General features: G+C 39.2%; 1 protein-coding gene across 1 annotated transcript in view; it reads left to right on the top strand.

Annotated features, from left to right (window-relative positions):
* The window catches only part of USP28 (ubiquitin specific peptidase 28), a 59,794-nt gene extending 40,456 nt beyond the window's left edge, over positions 1 to 19,338 (top strand). The window contains exons 13-23 of the mRNA XM_006833835.1: positions 3,015 to 3,220; positions 4,043 to 4,113; positions 5,540 to 5,768; positions 8,239 to 8,433; positions 10,177 to 10,316; positions 12,872 to 13,050; positions 13,179 to 13,257; positions 14,507 to 14,586; positions 15,116 to 15,239; positions 17,528 to 17,723; positions 19,140 to 19,338. Of these exons, the coding sequence (XP_006833898.1) occupies positions 3,015 to 3,220; positions 4,043 to 4,113; positions 5,540 to 5,768; positions 8,239 to 8,433; positions 10,177 to 10,316; positions 12,872 to 13,050; positions 13,179 to 13,257; positions 14,507 to 14,586; positions 15,116 to 15,239; positions 17,528 to 17,723; positions 19,140 to 19,315 (1,675 nt within the window). The 3' untranslated portion in view covers positions 19,316 to 19,338. The remainder of the gene's footprint in view (positions 1 to 3,014; positions 3,221 to 4,042; positions 4,114 to 5,539; positions 5,769 to 8,238; positions 8,434 to 10,176; positions 10,317 to 12,871; positions 13,051 to 13,178; positions 13,258 to 14,506; positions 14,587 to 15,115; positions 15,240 to 17,527; positions 17,724 to 19,139) is intronic.
* Positions 19,339 to 20,714: the final 1,376 nt, after the last annotated feature.

Raw genomic sequence — 20,714 nt, 5'->3', positions numbered from 1 at the left:
TTTTAGAGAGTCCCTTTTGATGTCTATTTTGGTGTTTTCTTTTTTTCCTCTTTTTTTAAAAAACTATTGTGAACTGAGTGAAGGTTTACAGAGCAGATCATCAGTTTTACATTCAACAAATCGCATTCTGTCTTTCATTACAATGATTGCAGTTCCCTCCTCCATGTATCATCAGTTAACAGCATTTACCTCTAGGCACTTTAACTCTTGCATTCCTTTGTATCTCCTACTAACTTCATTTGTTCTCTGCCAACCATTGTCTTGTTGTATGTTGCCTACCCTATCACCCATGTTAGCATATGTCTACCCTCTAGTCTGTGAAAAATTGTTTCTCTCTCCGCCCCCATGTAACTATCATAGAATGTTATGTTTCTTTTACCAATAAGACCTTTCTAAACTTCTTACAAACAGTGAATTCATACAAAATATGTCCTTTTGTGATTGACTTATTTCACTCAGCATAATGTCCTCCAGGTTCATCCATATTGTAAGGTATTTTGCAGGTTCATGGTTAATTCTTCCATGTTGAATAATACTCTGTTGTGTGCTACACAAAAGTTTGTTTAACGATTCTTCTGGTGTTTGGCATTTAGGCTATCTCCATTTTTTGGACATATCTCCTGTAGAGAGTTTATTGAAGGATCCTGTTTACTTATGCATTCTGCTACTCTCTGTCTCTTAACTGGTTGGTACATTTAATCTTTACACTCAAGTGTAATTATTGATAAGTATGAATTCATTGCTGTTATTCTCCTGTGGGGTTTTTATGTTTGTGTGTGTGTGTGTGTGATGCTGATTTCTTTGTTCCACATGATTTTCTGTGCCGAGTTCATTTTGTTTGATTTGTTTTCATTTTCATTTGTGGTGCTAATGTTTACTAAATCATTTCCCTCTGTTTTATTTTTATGTGAAAATATAAATTTTCTTTGAGGTTACCATGTATTTTGTGTTTATTTTTCCCCCATTTGAAACAATCTGTTTTTTGTTTTTCTCGAAATCAGCTTGACTTCTTCGCCATTTGGGTGTTCTGTATTGACACTATTCCTTGTTTTTGTTTTGTAGTTGACTTCATTTTATAAATTGGTATCTCTGGTTCCCTATTTTTAGTCTTACTGGTTTGTTTTACTTTAAATAGCTGTATATTTGGAGCCCTGGTATGGTGCTGTGGGATAATGCAATAGACCACGAGGTTGTTTTGAACTGCAAGGTTGGCTGTTCAAATTTACCAGCTGCTCCTTGGAAAACCCTATACAGGATTGCTATAAGTTAGAACCAGCTCAATAGCACTTATAACAACACCAGAATATCTGGATTGAGTTCTGGGGGGTGGTGTCATGTATTGTAATCTCAGGCTGTCTGCTGCTGTTGGTTCTAGGTCCAAAGAAAACCCTTTATTATTTTTGTAAAGTTGGTCTGGTCATTATAAATTCCTTTAATTTGTTTATCAGGAAATGCTCTAATTTCCCTATTGTAATTGAGAGGCAGCTTTGTTGGGTATATGATTCAACATATTGTGTTTGATTACAAAGAGATGGAGACAGCCTAAAGTTAGCAACTTTTTTCTTTTAGAGTTTTGTGTATGTCATTCCGTTGCCGTCTTGCATGGGTGGTTTTTGCTGAGAAATCAGAGCTTAATTTTATTGATTCTCCTTTGTAGGTAATTTTCAGTTTTTCCCAACCTGCTTGCAGGATTCTGTCCTTGTCTTTGGTTTTTGAAAGTTTGTTTATGTTACGTGTTGGTGATTTTCTTTCAGGGCATGTCCTGTTTAAGGTAATTAGCTCAGCTCCTTGCATTCTTATTTTCTCATCTTTCATGATATCAGGGACTTTTCTTCCTACAACTCTGACAGTTTTCTCAGTGCTTTTGACTGTCCCTTCTGATCACCTTTATATTCTTTATGGTGTCACACGTAACTTTAGGCTTCTGATTTTTCCTGAATTTTCTTCTAGCATGCTAATGTTGAGAGATTTATCTGCAAGTTCACAAATTCAGGTTTCCATTCCTTCAAATTGATTCCATTTTCATTTCAGTGTATTGTCCATTTCTGAAATCTTAGTATTAATCTTCTGGATTTCTAATTGCAGGTTTTGATTTGTTTCAAAATTTTCATTTATTTTGTTTTTTTGTTCTCGTGGTGTTTTCTGAATTCTTCTAACCCACCAACCACTCCTCAGGAGAAAGATATGGCATTCTGTGCTTCCTTAAAGATTATAGCCTTGGAAATCCAATGGGTCAATTCTACTCTGTACTATAGGGTAATTGTGAGTTGGAAGCTACTAGACATCAGTGGACTTGGATTGTCTGATCTAAGTATGCGCACTATACTCTTTCAAGGTGCCACCTCGTTTGCATTCCTCTAAGCTGGATGTTCAGTTCGTGAACCATTTTTATGCTTTTGTGTATTTTGATTCTGGATGGGTAGTTCTACTTTAGTCAGTTGCATTTTGGTAAGTCTGTGGTTGATTCCTTGATTATCCCAGTCCTAGTTTCGCCTTTTCTATTTCCTTCTTGTCCTATCTCATGAGAAGGCACTGTAGTAAGTGGTTAGACAGCATGACCAGGCAGATCTGGATTTAAATCCTCCTACTTGCGTAGTGGTTACGAATCGGGCTATGAACCGCAAGGTCAGCAGTTCGAAACTACCAGCGGTTCTGCGGGAGAAAGATGAGGCATTCTGCTCCTGTAAAGATTTACAGCCTCGGAAACCCTGTGCTGGGTCGCTGTGAGTCGGAAACGACTCCACGGCACATAACAACAACAACAACTTAATTTACTAGGTGAGTGAGCTTGGCTAAGTTGTTAATTTCAGCAAACCTCAGGTTTATAGCTGGTAGAGTGAAGATAGCAATAGTGTCTGCCCTATAAGCAAGTTGAATGAAATGAGACGAGAGTTTGCTTATTTAAGTGCCTTTATAACTGTACTTTTGATAGAAAAGCTTGCTTTCCAAAGTATACTGATTTAGGCCAGAGCTGTTCCTTGTCATATAAGACCATGGTTTTTGTCTTCCTTCAGTACAGAAAGCTCTTCTCAGGATGTTGAAAGTACCTTTTCTTCTTCTGAAGATTGTCAACACAAGTCTGAGAGTAAGCCACTTACACCTCCGTCTTCCGTGGAATTGCCTATACATCCAGCTCCTCGAAGAGTCACAGATGAGGAGATAAACTTTGTTAAGAGTTGTCTTCAGAGATGGAGGAGCGAGATTGAACAAGATATACAAGGTTGGCGCTTTTAAAACTTGTCAAGCAGTTACCCTTTGCCTTTTTGTTTGTAAGAGTACTAGGAGGTCAGCACCTTGTGCCTCCTTGCTACCATTACCTTAAGGGAGGGTAATTAGAACTGCCTTTGTGCTAATCTTAAGATTGGTGGGAAGAAAGGCCTTTCTCCAGACTTCTGGACATTTCTGGGTAGGTTTTCATGACTACGTTCGGCTGGGATTTTTCTGCCTTTGCTGATTTCTGATTAGTTGGTTGTTTCTTTCTACCCTGGCTTCACTTGACCCAACCTTAGAATTTTGTTTTCCTTTATTTCTACTTTTATGGTTTTTTGTAAATGAAGCAGAGAATGTTTAAGCAACACAAGCTATATAAAATTGAATTATTCAGCATTTTGCTCCTAAAAATCTTTTGGCCTCATTGCCATGTTGCTCAGATTAAACCTTCTCTCCTTCAATCTTTGAAGGAAAACTCAGATTCCTCCCACATTCTTATTCAGAGAACTTCTGTCTACCTCCTTGTTCTTTGTTTTCCATTCTGATCCTTTCTCCAGGACTTACATATTTTATACCCATTAAGGTCTTTTAGAAGTTTCCGCTTTACGAAATTTTGGTGCCAGTTATAAAAGACTTTTTTTTTTAAATCCTCAGTGTAATGATCTTAAACCAAAAGCCTTCATAATCTAAGGGACTTTAAAAACTGTCGAGTCTCTTTTGGTTCATAGAGTATCTACCCTGGGTACAGATAAGCAACTACTTCTTGGTTAGTTGAAATTGTTGATGTGACAGGGATTGAAATATTCTAACTTCAATTTTTCCTTTTTAACAGACCTAGAGAACTGTATTGCGAACAGTACCCGGACTATTGAGGGGATGTACTGTGACCCTCTCCTTCGTCAGGTAGAATGGAAATTGATGGGAAAGTGGTCAAGTCATGTTCAAATGGTGCTGACGGTAGATACAAAAATAACGTTTTGTAGTTTTTCTTTGACATTAATTAGGCATCTCCCTATGATAAAAGAATAAACTAAAATAGAAATAGGTGTTGTTATGTTTATTTTTATGCCAAAGAAAGCCATATATCTTTTACCAGCAATAGAATCTAAAACAGCATTCTGTCCTACAGTTTTTTTTTTTTTATGCAATGGAAAGCTTTATTGTCAAATATTAATAACAATTCCTCACAAAATGATCATTTAAGTGGTGCAGTGCGGAAAACCAGAACTAAGTTGTTCATCCTTTTCAAAGCAGGATGATATTTTTTAAGTCTTCATTTTGCAGCACGCTTATAAGTTTCATTTCTTCAATAACTTAAAACTTCATAAGAGAGGTAACCAGGGCAGAAACGTTTGTTTAGAATAACTTTGTAGACACAGAAGGAGCCTCTGCCTTGGTCTCTGACTCACCAGTGAGGGCTCTCTGGCTGTAGGAGTACAGTGTTTGTTCTGTGGCATAGCAGGAGTGTATCCTATATGAGGAGTGTCAAAAGTTCATGGAAATATGAAATTGAAAAGTAATGCAATTCTTCCATGAACTTTTAGAAGTTCCTTCATATATCCTGAGTTTTTCATATTTTTTCTTTGGTGTTGTATTTAAAAAAATGTTCACCACCAATAAAGATGTGTCAAGTACTGTTAAGTTTAGTTTGTGTTTATGATGGGTTTTGTTTTCTTTCATCAGTATATCCTGAGTACTTAATTAAGCATTGCTCTGTTTTTGCCTTATTGAAAAAGATATCCTTGCTTTTCAAATGTTTAGAACAAACAGTACATAGTTAAAAGGGTCTTCACTTGAACTTCCTTAGGGGAATGATCACTAACAAAAAGAAATACAGGAAACATGTGACTGATTGTTGATGAAATATGGTCATTTAAAACAGTAAGCATCGAACAGTAGTATAGGTGCCAAACTTGTTGACAGTCCCAAATATTAGGGGTCTTCAAAAAGTTCATGGAAGAATTCGATTATCTTTCAATTTAATCTTTCCACAAACTTCTTGAAGCCCCTTCATATGTTCTCAAACTGAGTGGTCAAGGTATTGTTTGTCAGATAAACAGATTAGTAAATCGGTCTAGGTTAGCATTGGTTTTCGATGTGTAATCTGAATGTAGAGTTGGACGCCTCCTCAAAGGGAACCATATAGTTCAAATGTACAGTTTTAAAGATTCAGATAGGCATAATTCCGCTGGTTTACAATGTTGTGTTTTTCTTAGTTCATCTTGAATCAATTAGATGTTTTAATGTGTAATTTTTATTTTAATAATGTAAAATAAACCCTATCAGATACTTTGCTTACCTACTTCAGGCCATGCTTTCTGATTCGCAGGTGCCTTACCGCTTGCATGCAGTTCTTGTTCACGAAGGACAAGCAAATGCTGGACACTACTGGGCTTATATCTATAATCAACCCCGACAAATGTGGCTCAAGTACAATGACATCTCAGTTACTGAGTCTTCCTGGGAAGAACTTGAAAGGGATTCCTACGGAGGCCTGAGAAACGTTAGTGCTTACTGTTTGATGTATATTAATGACAAGCTGGCCCATTTCAATGCAGGTAAATATCTTAGCCAGAACCTCAAGATGTGGGGAAATCGAATTAACCAGAGAAAAGAACAGTTTTGTACTTAAAAAAAAAAAAGTAAACTATATTATTATTATTATAAAAGAATATATTTTAAGAATAATAATGGAAATGAAATGCATGAAGATCAATATCCTAGGTATTAGTGGGCTGGTAGTGACCGTTTTGAATCAGATATGTGGTCTACTATGCAATGAATAACAAATTGAAGAGGAATACTGTCCACCGTTCAATATCTATCTTGCAGTACAACACTGTCTGTGATAGGATAATATCCATATGCCTCCAAGGAAGACTAGTTAGTATGACTGTTATTCAAATATACACACCAACCATTAAAGCTAATGATGCAGTAACTGAAGAACTATACACGCTGTAGGATAAAGCACTGGACCGCAAGGTCACATTGAACTGTAAGGTTGGTGATTCAAACTTACCAGTAGCTCCTTGGAAACCCTATACAGGGTTGCTATGAGTCAGAACTGACTCGACAGCACTTAACAACAACTAACATTTGCAGTCTGAAATTGATCAAACATGCAAATAAGAAGGATCAGTAGTGGGAGATAAGACTTCATTGACAAAAATGGCACTGGAGATCACATGATAAGAGTTTTGCAAGACCAACCAACTTGATGGTACCCAACAACAAAAACAACACAAAAGGGAATTAAAGGGAGAAATACTTTGCTTTCCTACTTCCCTCTTGACCTCCTGGTCTCACTTTTAGGATTTTTATGTTGTCTTCGAGAATTATTCTTTGCATGTGCTTAATTGTATTTGTCTTTCTCTTCCACTATTTTTTGCCCATATGGAACTTTTCCATTAATCACATATCTTGACAATTTCTGTATTTTAAGAAATGAAACTGACTTTTTTTTTTAAATAACTGTATAATAATTCTTTTGCACAGTAATACACCTGTCTGTCAGTTTGTTGTATTGTGGTGGCACAAAACCTCTTTAAAGTGTTTAAAATCAAAGGTGTCAGTTTGAGGACTAAGGTGCACCTGACCCAGGCCATGATATTTTCAATAGCCACATGCATGTGAAAGTTGTGGGGAAGACCATGTGAGAATCGATACATTTGAGTTATGGTGTTAAAGAAGAATATTAAAAGTACCATGGACCGTCAGAAGAACAAAAGCAATCAGTGGTGCGAGAAGTGCAGCCAAGGATGCTCTTATTGAACACAGGATTGGGAAGACTTTCTCGCTCATGCTTCAGTCATTATCAGGAAGTTCTAGTCCTTGGAGAAGAACATTATGCTTGGTAAAGAGCTGGGTTAGCGGGAAAAAGACAGGAGCACTCAATGAGATGGATTGGTGCAGTGACAGCAGCGGTGGATCAAGTATGACAGCAATGATGAGGATGGCACAGGACCGGGCAGTGTTTCATTCTCTTGTACATAGGGTCACTTATGAGTCAAAACCCAATCGACAGCACCTAACAAAAACAAACAGCAATTCGATTGCATGGCTATACTGTAATGTATTTAAATAGCCTTCCATTTCTTGCTTTTTTGGTGACATTCTTATAGACACATTTTTGCACACTTTGTAGAATAACCAGGTACTACAAGTAGACTTGCTTAACTGGTTTCATACTCCTCACAGTATTATTATTAGGTTGGGCAGTTGAGTCCACTCAGAGGTGTCTAGTGAACTGTTTCCAGAAAATGAACCACTGAAAACCCTAGGTAGAACAGCTCTACTGTCACACACGTGTAGTCTTGTGAATCAGAATCTACTCGGTTTTTTGTTTTACTTTATAGATGTCTTGGAATTCATCTCTAGCCCTCATGAGACGGACATTCTCATCAGTACCAAATGCAGGTGGTTAAATTGACAGAACCATTTAACTTGAAATTCCCATTGAATCTGACCTTTTTCTGAATTTCCCAAAAATGTTTGTGGCCTTGCTATTTTGTCAGGGATTGGTCTCTATTTCAAGTCTTTACTCTCTTTGATCAGTTCACTTGTTCATTCATTAACTCATTTGTTGTTGTTGTTGTTGTTGTTAGGTGCCATCGAGTTGGTACCGACTCAGCAACCTTATGCACAATAGAACGAAACACTGCCCGATCCTGGGCCAAGCTCACTATTGTTGCCACACTTGAGCCCATAAATGCTGCCACCTGGCCAGTCCATCTCGTTGGGGGTATTCCTCTTTTTCTCTGACACTCCACCTTACCAAACATGATATCCTTCTCTAGTGACTGGTCCCCTCCTGACAATATGTCTGAAGTATGTTAATGAGTGCCTGTCTAGTGAAATGCCCGGCACTCTTATTGGTATATTTTGACTGTTGGCACTATGCTGTTAATTCTGATGTTATAAATATGTATTTATGGCTAAGAGGAAAAAAATAATAAAAGGTCTTCCTTTCTAGACAGGACATTCTATTGAATGGTATGCCATCTTAACTGTCTGCTTCTTCCTTAGAGACAGCCTCAAATGAATCAGATCAAATGTTAGAAGAATTGGAATCTCTGTCTGTTGAGCTTAAGCATTACATTCAGGAAGATAACTGGAGGTTTGAGCAGGAAGTAGAGGAGTGGGAAGAAGAGCAGTCTTGCAAAATCCCTCAGATGGAATCCTCCCCCAATTCACCGTCACAGGATTTCTGTACATCACCAGGTATCTGAGAAGAGCTGATATGTCAGTGATCTACTAACTTTCATGTTGTGCTCCCTGAGCAAGTCCAGATACTTTGGCTGAATACCTGATAGCACACTCTTCGCAGTGTATTTCAGTCAGTCAGCAGTGTACAAACTGATGGAGTGTAGTTTTAGAATGTTGCAAAAAAACCATGTGGAGGCTATGCCTGACTTCCTCTGGCTTCACAAGGGGGAATGAGAATCAAACTAAAAATCAGCTGAAGGCCGATTCCTATGAAGTGGAAGTCAGACATGCCTCCACCTTACCCTCTACTGACATCAAGCATCCCTCCCACAGCACTCTCTGATTCACATCTCCGTTCAGCAATCCATTACAATGGCCACACAGAGCTCATAACAATACTCACCATTATGAGTTTATCAGGGAAGTGAACAGGGGACAGACAATTCAGGATCAAAACCAACTGAGGACACAGTCATTGTCCAGTCAGGAATGCCTCTTGTTTGCCATATTGCAGGCACACCTCACTCTTATCTTTGGCCTTTCAGCCATATGGGCACTTGACCTCTGCCCTGCTCTGACAAGTATTACAAAGCTCTTTTAGCCAGTTTGTGAATGGCGGTGGGCACATTCTGCAAGCCAGTCTTCTGCCTGTAGGCATTCAGCTTCCCTCAGTCCATGGGCCTAGAGCCCAGAGCTGCTCTGTCTCTCCTTGCCCAGTCATCTCCTGTCACTGCTTTTCTGGGTAGTGGTCTTATGCTTCACTCATGCTCCTGATGGCATCTGTCTCTACTTCTGAGGTGGCTCCTTTGAAATCTAGCTGGATGGCAAAAAAAAACACACAAAATCACAGTATGAGTCCTGTACACGTTGTTTACGTGCTGTCCCACCCAGTCACTTGGTGGGAATGAAGACTATTTGGGAAAAAAAAGCCATTATCAAGTAAATTTAAGGTACCACAAATGTATCTGATCAGCAGAAATGACATCAGAAAGACTTAACTACTTTTACTGTTACTGTGTGTGGGGTTTTGCTTATTACCTACTGTATGGAAGAAACAACATTAAGATTAATAGGTAGACATTAACAACACAAGGAGGCTTCAAAAAAATTCCGTGGGGAAATGATGTTTTCCCACGAGCGTTTTGAAACTCCCCCGCCCCCTCTCCATTACAGGTAATGGCTCAATTTATGGCAGGGTTTCAGGGTTCCATTCCTTCCACTCCCTCATAAGCAGGTTCTGATGAAAGCTGAATGCCTCATTTAAAAAAGGTTACATTATTACTGCCTCTTATGAGTATATTTATGAATCATAACATTGAACATCTGCAAGTGAGCATCTGAAGATGAGAACATCTGTATTGGTTGTACATGTTACTAAAGATAAGAGGTCCCCATAAAAACAGATGGTTGTATAAGTGCTGTTTGTCATGACTCACATGTTGTAAGTCAAGGACTGTCTGCTGTTTTTCAAAGGTGATTCTTTGCTGGTCGACAGCCTTCTTGGCGTACAAGAGTCGAGTGAAATAAAATGGGGTTGGGTGGGGAGAGGCGGGTTACATGTTATAAAATCGTCATTGGGTTCTTGCTGAAGTGGCTTTCTTCTTCTAGTAATAGTTGACATCGTTTTTGGTTTTGTTTCTGAAGATTTGTTTAGGAGGGTTTTATATTAACTGTATCCTGCTTGTCATATCAGAGAGTGCTAGACTGCCTTTTTTTAAAATTATCAGATGCTAATGCCTTTGTACCATTCTTCATCAGAACCTTCAGTAACCTCTTCTCATGGGGTTCGGTGTTTGTCATCTGAGCATGCTGTGATTGCCAAGGAGCAGACTGCCCAGGCCATTGCGAACACAGCGCGTGCCTATGAGAAGAGTGGTGTAGAAGCGGCGCTGAGTGAGGTGAGACTGGCTTAGAAGTCCAAATCCAAGAGGCTCAGGCTTTCAGCAGTAATTTGCTATGCTACAATTTCTTACATCTCTGTTCTTCTGTGTCTGCTACATTTAACCAACCCCTCTTCATTTCTCCTTTTTTCCTCGCTCTTTCTCTCCATTCTGCTGCCACAGCTTAAGGAAGCTGAACCTAAGAAGCCCATGCCCCAGGAAACAAATCTTGCAGAGCAGTCAGAACAGCCCCAAAAGGCTAATGAAACAGAGTCTGCTGCCCAGCCTCACTCTGAGGTCTCTGAAGTGGAGATTCCCAGTGTGGGAAGGATTCTGGTTAGATCTGATGCAGATGGATATGATGAGGAGGTACAGAGCACAAGTGCAGGGTTTAGCTGTTTGTCGTCAGTCTGGGTTTCATTCTCACGGGGTTGAATACATATATTTTTCAGGTGTTTGTCAATAGTTAACTATTTTGTCATTGGAACACGTAATTGACAAGAGGGTCTGTCTGTTCACCTTAGTCATCATTCTGAAAACTATAGTCTTGGTTCCAGTATATATCTACCTCAGCATACACTTCATGTGCGCACTGCAGAGTCTTAGGTGGCTTGGCGAGGCATTCAGGTTTGTTTTTTTTTAATTTTGGGGAAAAAAGTATTTCTGCCTTCTAAATCTTAAGTTAGGAGTCTTTTTGGTGATACTCCATTGCTTTTCCTCAATATAAATTATCGGTCAGTTGTCCAGTGAGTAAAACCAGTGTGTATCGAGGAGGTTGTTTTTAATTCTGAAGTGTTAGGAAGAAGTCGTGAAACCTCAGAGTATTCATTGCTTATCACCTTTTCAGTCATCACTGCGCATAAACAATCATGAGTCATACCCCTCAGATTTTTGTTCTTCCTGTGGGATGTTGGGAATTTGTTCTTGTTTTTTTTTTTTTTAATTATTGAAAGGTTTTGATTTCATTTATAAAGTCTTTTGTGTGGTCTCTAGTTTCTAGATTGCTGTAAAGACACTTACCCAGCTTTGTTGTTGTTGTTAGGTGCCATTGAGTCAGTACCGACTCATAGCGACCTTATGCACCGCAGAACGAAATACTGCCTGATCCTGGGCCAACCTCACTATCGTTGCCACGCAGTAGATCTAAAATATTTGTGTATTTAGGATGTAGATACCCAACCTACAGACTACATTAGAATTCTCACCTCAGACATTTCCCCTCAGAGTGTTATAATTTAACTTGAATCTGATATAGTGCCATATTAAAAATTATTTTTAGACATCTTTTGTTAATCCTTTTATATTTGAGAGGATATATAGGAATAGATTTCATGCATATGTGAAACTTGACTTGCAACTTAGGCTGATTTAAGATCTGATCAAGGAGTTTACCTCTGTTTCATAGTGTTCAGTTGAACCTTTCTCCTGTCCTTTCTCTCTCTCTGTTTCGTGCCTTCCTGTGGTAGATGATGCTGAGCCCTGCCATGCAAGGGGTCATCCTGGCCATAGCCAAAGCCCGCCAGACCTTTGACCGGGATGGGTCTGAAGCAGGGCTTATTAAGGTATCGCTGTTTTCAAATTCTAATCCTTGAAACACAGGTATCATATCAGAACAGTGATTCTGTATGAAGGAAAAACATGGGATTAAAAATGTTTCTTACTTGAAGTGAAACAAAAAATTGACTTTTTCCCCTTCTTGTCCAACTAATGAGCAATCTGTCCCTCAAGACTGAATGTTCCTCTTCTTCCTGCACTAAGGCAGCCTTGGCTAGCAGTACCATTCTGTGCTGTGCATATCTAGGAGTGTTATGTTATTGTTGTTGTTAGCAGATATCTATTAATAGAATTGTTAGTGTGATTTTGCTTTTGTATGAGGGGGTTTCCAAAAGTTCATGGAAATATGGAATTAAGAGATAATGGAAATTTTTCCACATACTTTTTGAAGCCCCCTCATAATTTTGGTTCCATAATGGTAGTGTGCCGTAGGATAAGCACTGAACCGCAAGGTCAGTGGTTCTAACTCACTAGCTGCTTCTCAGAAACCCTGTAGAATGAGTCAGAACCAACTCACAACAACTGTCAGGAAGTAGTTGAGATTTTTTAAAGTGACATTGTTATGTATGTGGATATTTAATATTCAGATCAAGGAGGCTCCAAAGTACACCTGAAACAAAATAAATATCTGTTCATCCAAAAACTTCATAAGAAAAGTGAGATCTTAATAGTAAGATTCCATAGTTGTCTTGTGATTTCTCCTGGCTTATTCCCTGTTGTTGTTGTTGTTAAGTGCCATCGAGTCGGGTCCGACCCATAGCGACCCTGTACAGGGTTTCCGAGGGTGTAAATCTTTACGGGAGTAGAAAGCCTCATCTTTCTCCCGTGGAGCAGCTGGTAGTTTCGAACCGCTGACCTTAAGGTTCACAGCCGATTCGTAACCACTACGCTACCAGAGCTCCTTATGGCTTATTCCCTAGAGGTCTCTATATAGTGAACCTGTTACATGTCAGCATCAATTTCTGTGTGCAAAAGCCCTCAATGGCCCCTTTTCTAACTCTCAATTTTGTCTTCAATAGGCATTCCATGAAGAATACTCCAGACTCTATCAGCTCGCCAAGGAGACCCCCACCTCTCACAGTGATCCTCGACTCCAGCATGTCCTTGTCTACTTTTTCCAAAATGAAGCACCCAAAAGGGTAGTAGAACGGACACTTCTGGAACAGTTTGCCGATAAAAATCTTAGCTATGATGAAAGGTGAGAAATGAATATCTGGGAGAGGCAGGCTCTACCCCGTCCTGTCATTGGCAACATTGACTCTTGTGTCTGTGGGGTAACTTTGCACTGTGCTCTTTCTGAAATGTGCACCTCCCCCTCCCCCATAGGTCAATCAGTATCATGAAGGTGGCTCAAGCTAAACTGAAGGAAATTGGTCCAGATGACATGAATATGGAAGAGTACAAGGTGAAGTCTTTCTTTTTCTTTAAATCTCTGGCTAGTTTGTGAGCATATATATGTATTGATTGTTGAGACAACATGGGACCTGAGGCAAAGCCAGGAAATTTGTGTCAACACAGACTGATTTGTTTTCTTACAACAGCACCCTCCCTCCACACACACACACACAAATTTTTTTTTTCTTCAGTTTAAAATAGCAGGTTTCTTTTTAATGAATCAGTATTTTATTCTCTAGGACACTTTAGCTATGTCCTAGACAATAAGATTCTTAAAATCATGATTTTAGGTTGTTTTAAATACTATAGTTTGCTATTGTGCATTGAAATACATATATGTGTGTTGTTGTTAAGTACCTTCTAACGCTTCTGACTCACAGCAACCCTGTATAGGGTTTCTCAGGAGCGGCTGGTGGGTATGAACTGTCAACTTTGCAGTTCAAACCGACCTTGCGATTACAGTGTATTATCCTGGAGTGCCACACCAGGACTCCATATTTATGTATATAACTATAAATTTTTTAAAAAATCACTACGTTCTACCTAAAACAATATTATATGCCATTTATGGTATAGCAAGGAGTCCTGGTTGAGCAATGGTTAAGTAATCAGCTATTAACTAAAAAGGTTGGTGGTTCAAACCCATCAGCTACTTAATGGAAGAAACATGTGGGAGTTTGCTTTATACAGATTACAGCCTGAAAACTCTATGGACACTTTTAGTTGGTGGTTCAAACACAGCAGCCACTCCTTGGAAACCCTATATAGAGTGGCTATGAGTCGGAACTGACAATAGCAGCATAGGGTTGATATGAGTTGGCATGAACTGAATGGCAGTGGGTTCGGGTATGGTATGCCCAGCCCACTTCCTGCTCTGTGTGACGTAGAACTGCCTTGTCCTTGCATCACATGTCAGAACTTGAGACTTGGTCATTCATTTAAGCCATAGCTGAATGACTTTGACTTGGAAATTAAGATAATTCTAAAACTCATATCAAATGTATCTTGTGAAATAAAAGCAATTATTTCTGTACCTCTGTAGAAGGGACAGTATGTGGAGATTAGTATGAAGGGTAGATAGACTTTTATTTTTAGTGTGGATAGGGTTTTAATCTGAAAGCTTCTGCATTTGTAGTTCTTTGTGAACAATAAATTTACTGAACAATAAATATTTGTGTTGAATTTAAAACTTACTGCAGAGTAGGTATGGAAATTGTCTGTTGTGGTCATAATCATTAATGGTAGTCATTCCTTTTCAGAAGTGGCATGAAGATTATAGTTTGTTTCGAAAGGTGTCTGTGTATCTCCTAACAGGTCTGGAACTCTATCAAAAAGGAAAGTATGTTGGTCTTTTATTTCACTAAGATTATTGCTCAGGATGTTCTGTTTTTCAAATCCTAAGAACCACAGCCATATGCCAGTGGTGTCCCTTGTCACCAAGCCAGGGTGCACTTGCTGTTCTCAGTGCTTGTCTTCTGTTTGCTCGAGACACCACACGCGCTTTATCATGTTTCCCATGTGGACAGACATATTGTCATCAAGGTCTGCTGTGCCAAGCTTTGTTTCTGACCAATGAAGATGAACTCAGAAAGTGCATTTTCCAGTTGGCGTGGACCTTAGTCAGCACCTACTCCAATTGTTTGTTTTTGTGATGAAAAAAACAGGTCCAAGGAGATGTCATGATTTGCCTTGGGTTCTCAGACAATTTATAGCAGAGCTGGGACTTGGCTGCAGCCTTCAGCCCTCACACTTTTCCAAGTGTGTTTTGTTACTTCCATTTGTAGATTCTTATATTGGGTAACAGTGAGGTCTAAACCTTAGATTTGGAGGACAGAGCTCTCAGTGTTGTTTCTCTTCTATTTTCTAAGGTACCAAGAGGCACTTTCATACCTGGTATATGCTTACCAGAGCAATGCTGCTTTGCTAATGAAGGGGCCCCGCCGAGGGGTGAAGGAATCTGTGATTGCTTTGTACCGAAGAAAATGCCTTCTGGTTTGTACCATTTGCAAAGCCATATTATATATTTTTTTCTGTTACTGTGTTTTCCCTTGTCCCAGGAAGCCATGCAAATATAGAACTTAAAAAACAAAGTAATTATCACCAACAGGTTTTAGACTTCTTCCAAATTTTCTAGCATATTTCACTACAGTTCCTTTAAGTTACTTTAAGAGAATACCATCCTTCAATTTTTGATGGACGTTAGATGTGAATGAATCACCCATGCCTGCAGTATAGCATATATGCTGTTACTTCCTTACTTAGATTGTGAGGTCCTCGAGAACAGGTTTGTTTTCTTACTCAGCTGTGTCCTCAGTGCCTGGCATGCAGGAAGCATGCAAATAAATGCATTGTATTTTCAGTGTTCAATGGCCAAGCTAGTCATTTAGCGTTTTAGTGACTTCTAAGAATTTCCAATTTTTAAAAAAAGTATACCAGTAAAGTCTTAATTTCTGCTTGGCCTGTTTTGCTTTTGGCAGCCATGTGGAAAGACTGGTGCATATCCTCTCTGCGTGCCCAAGGGTTTATATAGGTGGCTTTCCATCAGAGAACTATATAGAGGCTCCTTACCTTCAGATTGTGGGCTTGTGTATCTTTTTCTTAATATTCAGTAGATTCCCTCTTCATGGAAGAATTCAGGCCACCATCTCCACCACTGCCTTGGTCTTGGTAGCACCAATTGTGGTGATTAAGTCATGACATATTCATCTAAAGGAATTCATTTTCTTATTAGGATTTTAATTTCTGAATCAGTAGGTGTGCATGAAGTTGAAAATTGGGCCTGCCTTGCAGATTTGGTAGATCTAAATCTTATTAGAGCCATGAGTTTTGTTTTTTATCACCAAAAACATTTGCATTGTGAATGTTCCACTCAGCTTCCACAGGAATACAGTAATGTTATTATTACGTGCCTTCTAGTTAGTTCTGACTCATAGTGACCCTATATGGGGTTTCCAGAGAGTTGGATAGTGGGTTTGAACCACTGATCTTTTGGTTATCAGTCCAGTGCTTATCCTACATCACCACACTGGGACTCCAATACAGGAATGTTGTTGTTTAAGTGCCATTGAGTCAGTTCCAATATATATATATAGCAACCCTATATAGGCTTTCTGAGGAGCAGCTGGTGGGTGTGAACTTCCAATTTTGTAGTTCAGACCTTTCTGTCCAGTGTTTACCCTATAGCCCCACACCAGGATTCCAATACAATAATAGGGATTTAAATTATTGAAATTGCTGCATCAGAATCAACCTAGGAAGCCCACAGTGATATTTAGGCCCCCCTCTGACCAGTAAACCAGTCTTAGGGGAGGTACCTGTACAACAGTGCTTCCTTTGCAGATGATTCTGATGTTGACTTAGTCTTGATTTAGAGGGAGATGCTAAATATGACCTTAACTTTTTAAAAGTAATGACTGTGTCCTTGGAAGCTTTTGAAAAAAATTCCCATATCCAGGTCTCCCTCTAACCAATTAAATCAGCATGTCTAGGGTAGGAACCAATTACCAGTAGTTTTTAAAGGTCCCCAGGCAATTCCAATATAGTAAAGTTTGGGAACTATTTGTTCAGGCTCTCTTTAAAAAGATGTGGATGCTTCCAAAAGTTTGTAGAAAATTCCATCTTCATTCCATTTTTCCCAAATACTTTTTGAAGCACCTCTTACTTGTCATGTTTGGACTTCCCCCCAAAATTTGTTTTGTTTTGTTGTTGAGAATATACCCACCAAAACACACATGAATTCAGTAATTTTTGAATGTACCATTTAGTGACATTGATTTTATATATATATTTTGAGTTGTGGAACTGTTTTCATCCTCTTTTTCTGAATTGTTCCTCCCTCATTAACAAACTCACTGCCCTCTATGTTGTTGCTATTAAGTGTAGTCGAGTCGATTCCAACTCCTAGCGAACCCTGTATAGGGTTTGTGAGGAGTGGCTGGTGGGTTTGAACTACCAACCTTGGGGTTAGCAGTGCAGCTCTTACTGTACAGTGCCACACCAGCTTCCTGTCCTTTCAGGTTGCTGTTGTCAACCTGATCCCATATAGAGAATTCTTAAAAGAGCGTAATGCTCATGGTAAATTATTTTTCTACTAGTTAAGCTTAACTGTCGTTTGGTTTTAAGACTTCAGGGTAGTTTCGGTTTAAGGTTTAAAGATTATCTCAGGACAGCAGTTTTAGGGGTTCATCCAGCCTCTATGGCTCCAAAAGGTCTAGAGTCCATGAGAATTTGAAACTCTATTCTTGTTCAGACTTTTGTTTCACTCTGCCTTTTCTCTTTAGGAACTGAATGCCAGAGCAGCTTCTCTCTTTGAGACAAATGATGAGCAGTCTGTATCAGAGGGCATTAATGTTATGAATGAGTTGATCATTCCTTGCATTCACCTTATCATTAATAATGATATCTCCAAGGATGACTTGGATGCCATTGAGGTCATGAGAAACCATTGGTGCTCTTACCTTGGGCAAGATATCGCAGGTATGTTGTCAGGAATTCTAATCATCTCTAAGGACTTGGAGAATTCTCTTATGACAGTAGGTCTCATTCCATTTCTCTGGTTGCCAAACCTTTTTAAGGCATAGGACCCTCACAGTATACAAGTTATTTATTACAAATGGATCTGCTCTTGTTTATTACAAGGGCTGGGGGCCTGGACGTCTTTCCTTCTTAGCTTCCCTTTACCTCCTGTGCGGCTATAGTGCCTCCATAGATACCATCAAATGTTTGTTAGTACTTTTTCATCTGAACTGTCTTTTAGTTTAAAAATTCAATATCAACTTATTCAGAGTTGAATTATCTGATGATACCATAATTAAATATTCCTGTGATTTTCAAATTGTAAGATTAAAAAAAAAATTTTTTTTTTAAACTATGAAGGAGCTCTGGTAGTGTAGTGGTTATGAATCGGGCTGTGAACCGCAAGGTCAGCAGTTCGAAACTACCAGTGGTTCCGCGGGAGAAAGATGAGGCATTCTGCTCCCGTAAAGATTTACAGCCTCGGAAACCCTGTGCAGGGTCACTATGAGTCGGAACTGACTCCACGGCACTTAACAACAACAACATGATAGCTTCAAGATTAATAAATTAGTCAGTGGAATATCATTGTTTGTCCATCTCTGGAGGGAGCTTAAAACTAGCTAGTTGTTACCTTTTAGTGAGTTAGGAAGTTAGTGTATTAAAGTAAATATGATGCAAAAATAATTTCATTGGCTTGTTTGAGTTTATAGTTTTTATTGGAAAATTCTTTAATAATGTGAGTAGTTACTTACTTCCTCTTACTGTCTTAAATTTTGATTTAGCCACGTATGTACTTGGTTGGTTGGTTGGGTGCCGTGGAGTTGGTTCCGACTCATAGTGACCCTGTACAGGGTTTCTGAGGCTGTAACTCTTTATGGGAGCAGAAAGCCTCATCTTTCTCCTGAGGAACAGCTGGTAGTTTCGACTTGCTGACCTTGCGCCTTGCAGCCGGATTCGTAACCACTATGCTACCAGAGCTATGTATGTACTTAGCATTCCTTTATAACATGTGGACATGGCTGGTGTATTTTGATTGCTTAAAAGAAAGTAGCACTGTTTATTCTGTAGAGTCATATCATATCTATTTTCTCCAATTTAAAAAGGATGATTGATGAGGAACTTGTCCATGAGGAAGTGACTGTAGTGGTGTTCCGCAGTACATCAGATGGCTTAAAGCAGTAACCTAGAAATAGTTATCAAGTTAGTCTTCACTCTTGGTTTTTCGTAAAGGGATTGTCATTTCGTGTTAGCTGGCTAGTATCATTCTTTACCTTAGAGGTTGGTTACTTTGAATGCCGAACAGGGTCGTTGCAGGTTTACTTTCACTTGGAGATCATTTTAACTATTGATATGTAACCATCCATATTCCCTCCACAGAAAATCTGCAGCTGTGTCTAGGGGAGTTTCTGCCAAGGCTCCTGGATCCCTCTGCAGAAATCATTGTCTTGAAGGAGCCTCCGACTATCCGGCCCAATTCTCCCTATGACCTTTGCAGCCGATTTGCGGCTGTCATGGAATCAATTCAGGGGGTCTCAACTGTGGCGGTGAAGTAAGCACCCCTACATGTTCCAAGGCCTGTTGTCACAGTGTCTACCCTGGGAAAGGAACTAGTGGACAAACAAGATTTGGGTTTTAGACCTCACCCATGCTGTGTGCATATAGAAGGATTACAAATAAAATTGCACTTTTTAGGTACAGAATTGTAAACATTATTTTACTGGAAAAGACAGGAACCGGTATACTTAGATACTGATGTATGTCAGAAGACATGAAATGCCTTTTGTACCTACTAGAATGCTTGGGCTTTCTAAGTCTTGTACCACTTTTTAAATCATCCTTCAGGTCTAAGTATTTTTGACAGCAGAGCCTGAATCAGATGAGCAGCTACTAGTTATTTTATCAATGACTAATGATATTTAAAAATTCTTTACTGGAGTTTCTAAGAGGTGAGAGAGCAACCTTGCCTGATTCTTGACAGGAGATGACAGAACGGGGTGCTGCTGAGCTGTCACCCTTTAGCACGAGGGTGGGTGGGCACTAAGGTCCGTGTGGCAGCAAGAGGCTGAAAAGACAAGAGAATACTGCCTCTCCATCCTTTGTCTTCTCCTTTTATTTTACATTTTTAAATAAACCAGAAAACCTCATATTCAGTCCTGAGTGAAAGAAAGGTCTTTTATACAGAATAGCATCATGAAACTTGACTCAAGGTAAAGTTTTGATAGCTGTTAGCCATATAGGTAAATTTTTATAGTGTCTGAAAATTATTAAAAAAAACAGGTGTAGGCTGCTGCTGGCCCAAAAAAGAATACTTTGATCCCTTCTCCCCTTTAAGAAATATGGGATGTGGATTTGTAGAAAGAAAATTTTAAAACATATATATATATATATATATAAATAAATATATATGTGTATATGTAGAGAAAGATATCCCCTGTTGACTCTTTAAAAAGCTTTCTGGTAGAATATTGTATTTTAACCAAATTTTAATGAGGAATGGTGGGAGGGTAGAAGACTTGATTAAACTATGCAGATTTTATAAATGTGCAATAAAAGCATTTGTTTTACCTTTGGTGTGCAGTATGAGTTTTATTTTTAGTATGTTTTGGTGATGACTGCGCTGCATGCCAAGGAGTCAGTTCCCACTCATAGTGCCCCTGTGTAGGGTTTCCCAGGTCACAAATCTTTATGGGAGTAGAAAGCCTCAGGTTTCTCCCATGGAGCAGTGACTGGTGGGCTTGGACTGCTGATCTTGCTGTTACCAGCCCACTGTGCTACCAGTAATTAGGTCTCTTATTTCAGTTTTCCTCCAGTAAAAGAAAAAGCCAAGGAAAGACTTGAGAAGCATGATGAGGATATAGGTATCCAGATCTGCAGTAAGAGCCAGGAACACAACTCTAGAGCAACACCTAGTGGTAGCTGACATCTTTCCAGCTCATTCATAACCTCAAATTT

Source organism: Chrysochloris asiatica, unplaced genomic scaffold (genome assembly GCF_000296735.1).
Source record: "Chrysochloris asiatica unplaced genomic scaffold, ChrAsi1.0 scaffold00008, whole genome shotgun sequence".
In the NCBI taxonomy this organism is placed as follows: Eukaryota; Metazoa; Chordata; class Mammalia; order Afrosoricida; family Chrysochloridae; genus Chrysochloris; species Chrysochloris asiatica.
This window is presented reverse-complemented; position numbering and strand designations above follow the sequence as displayed.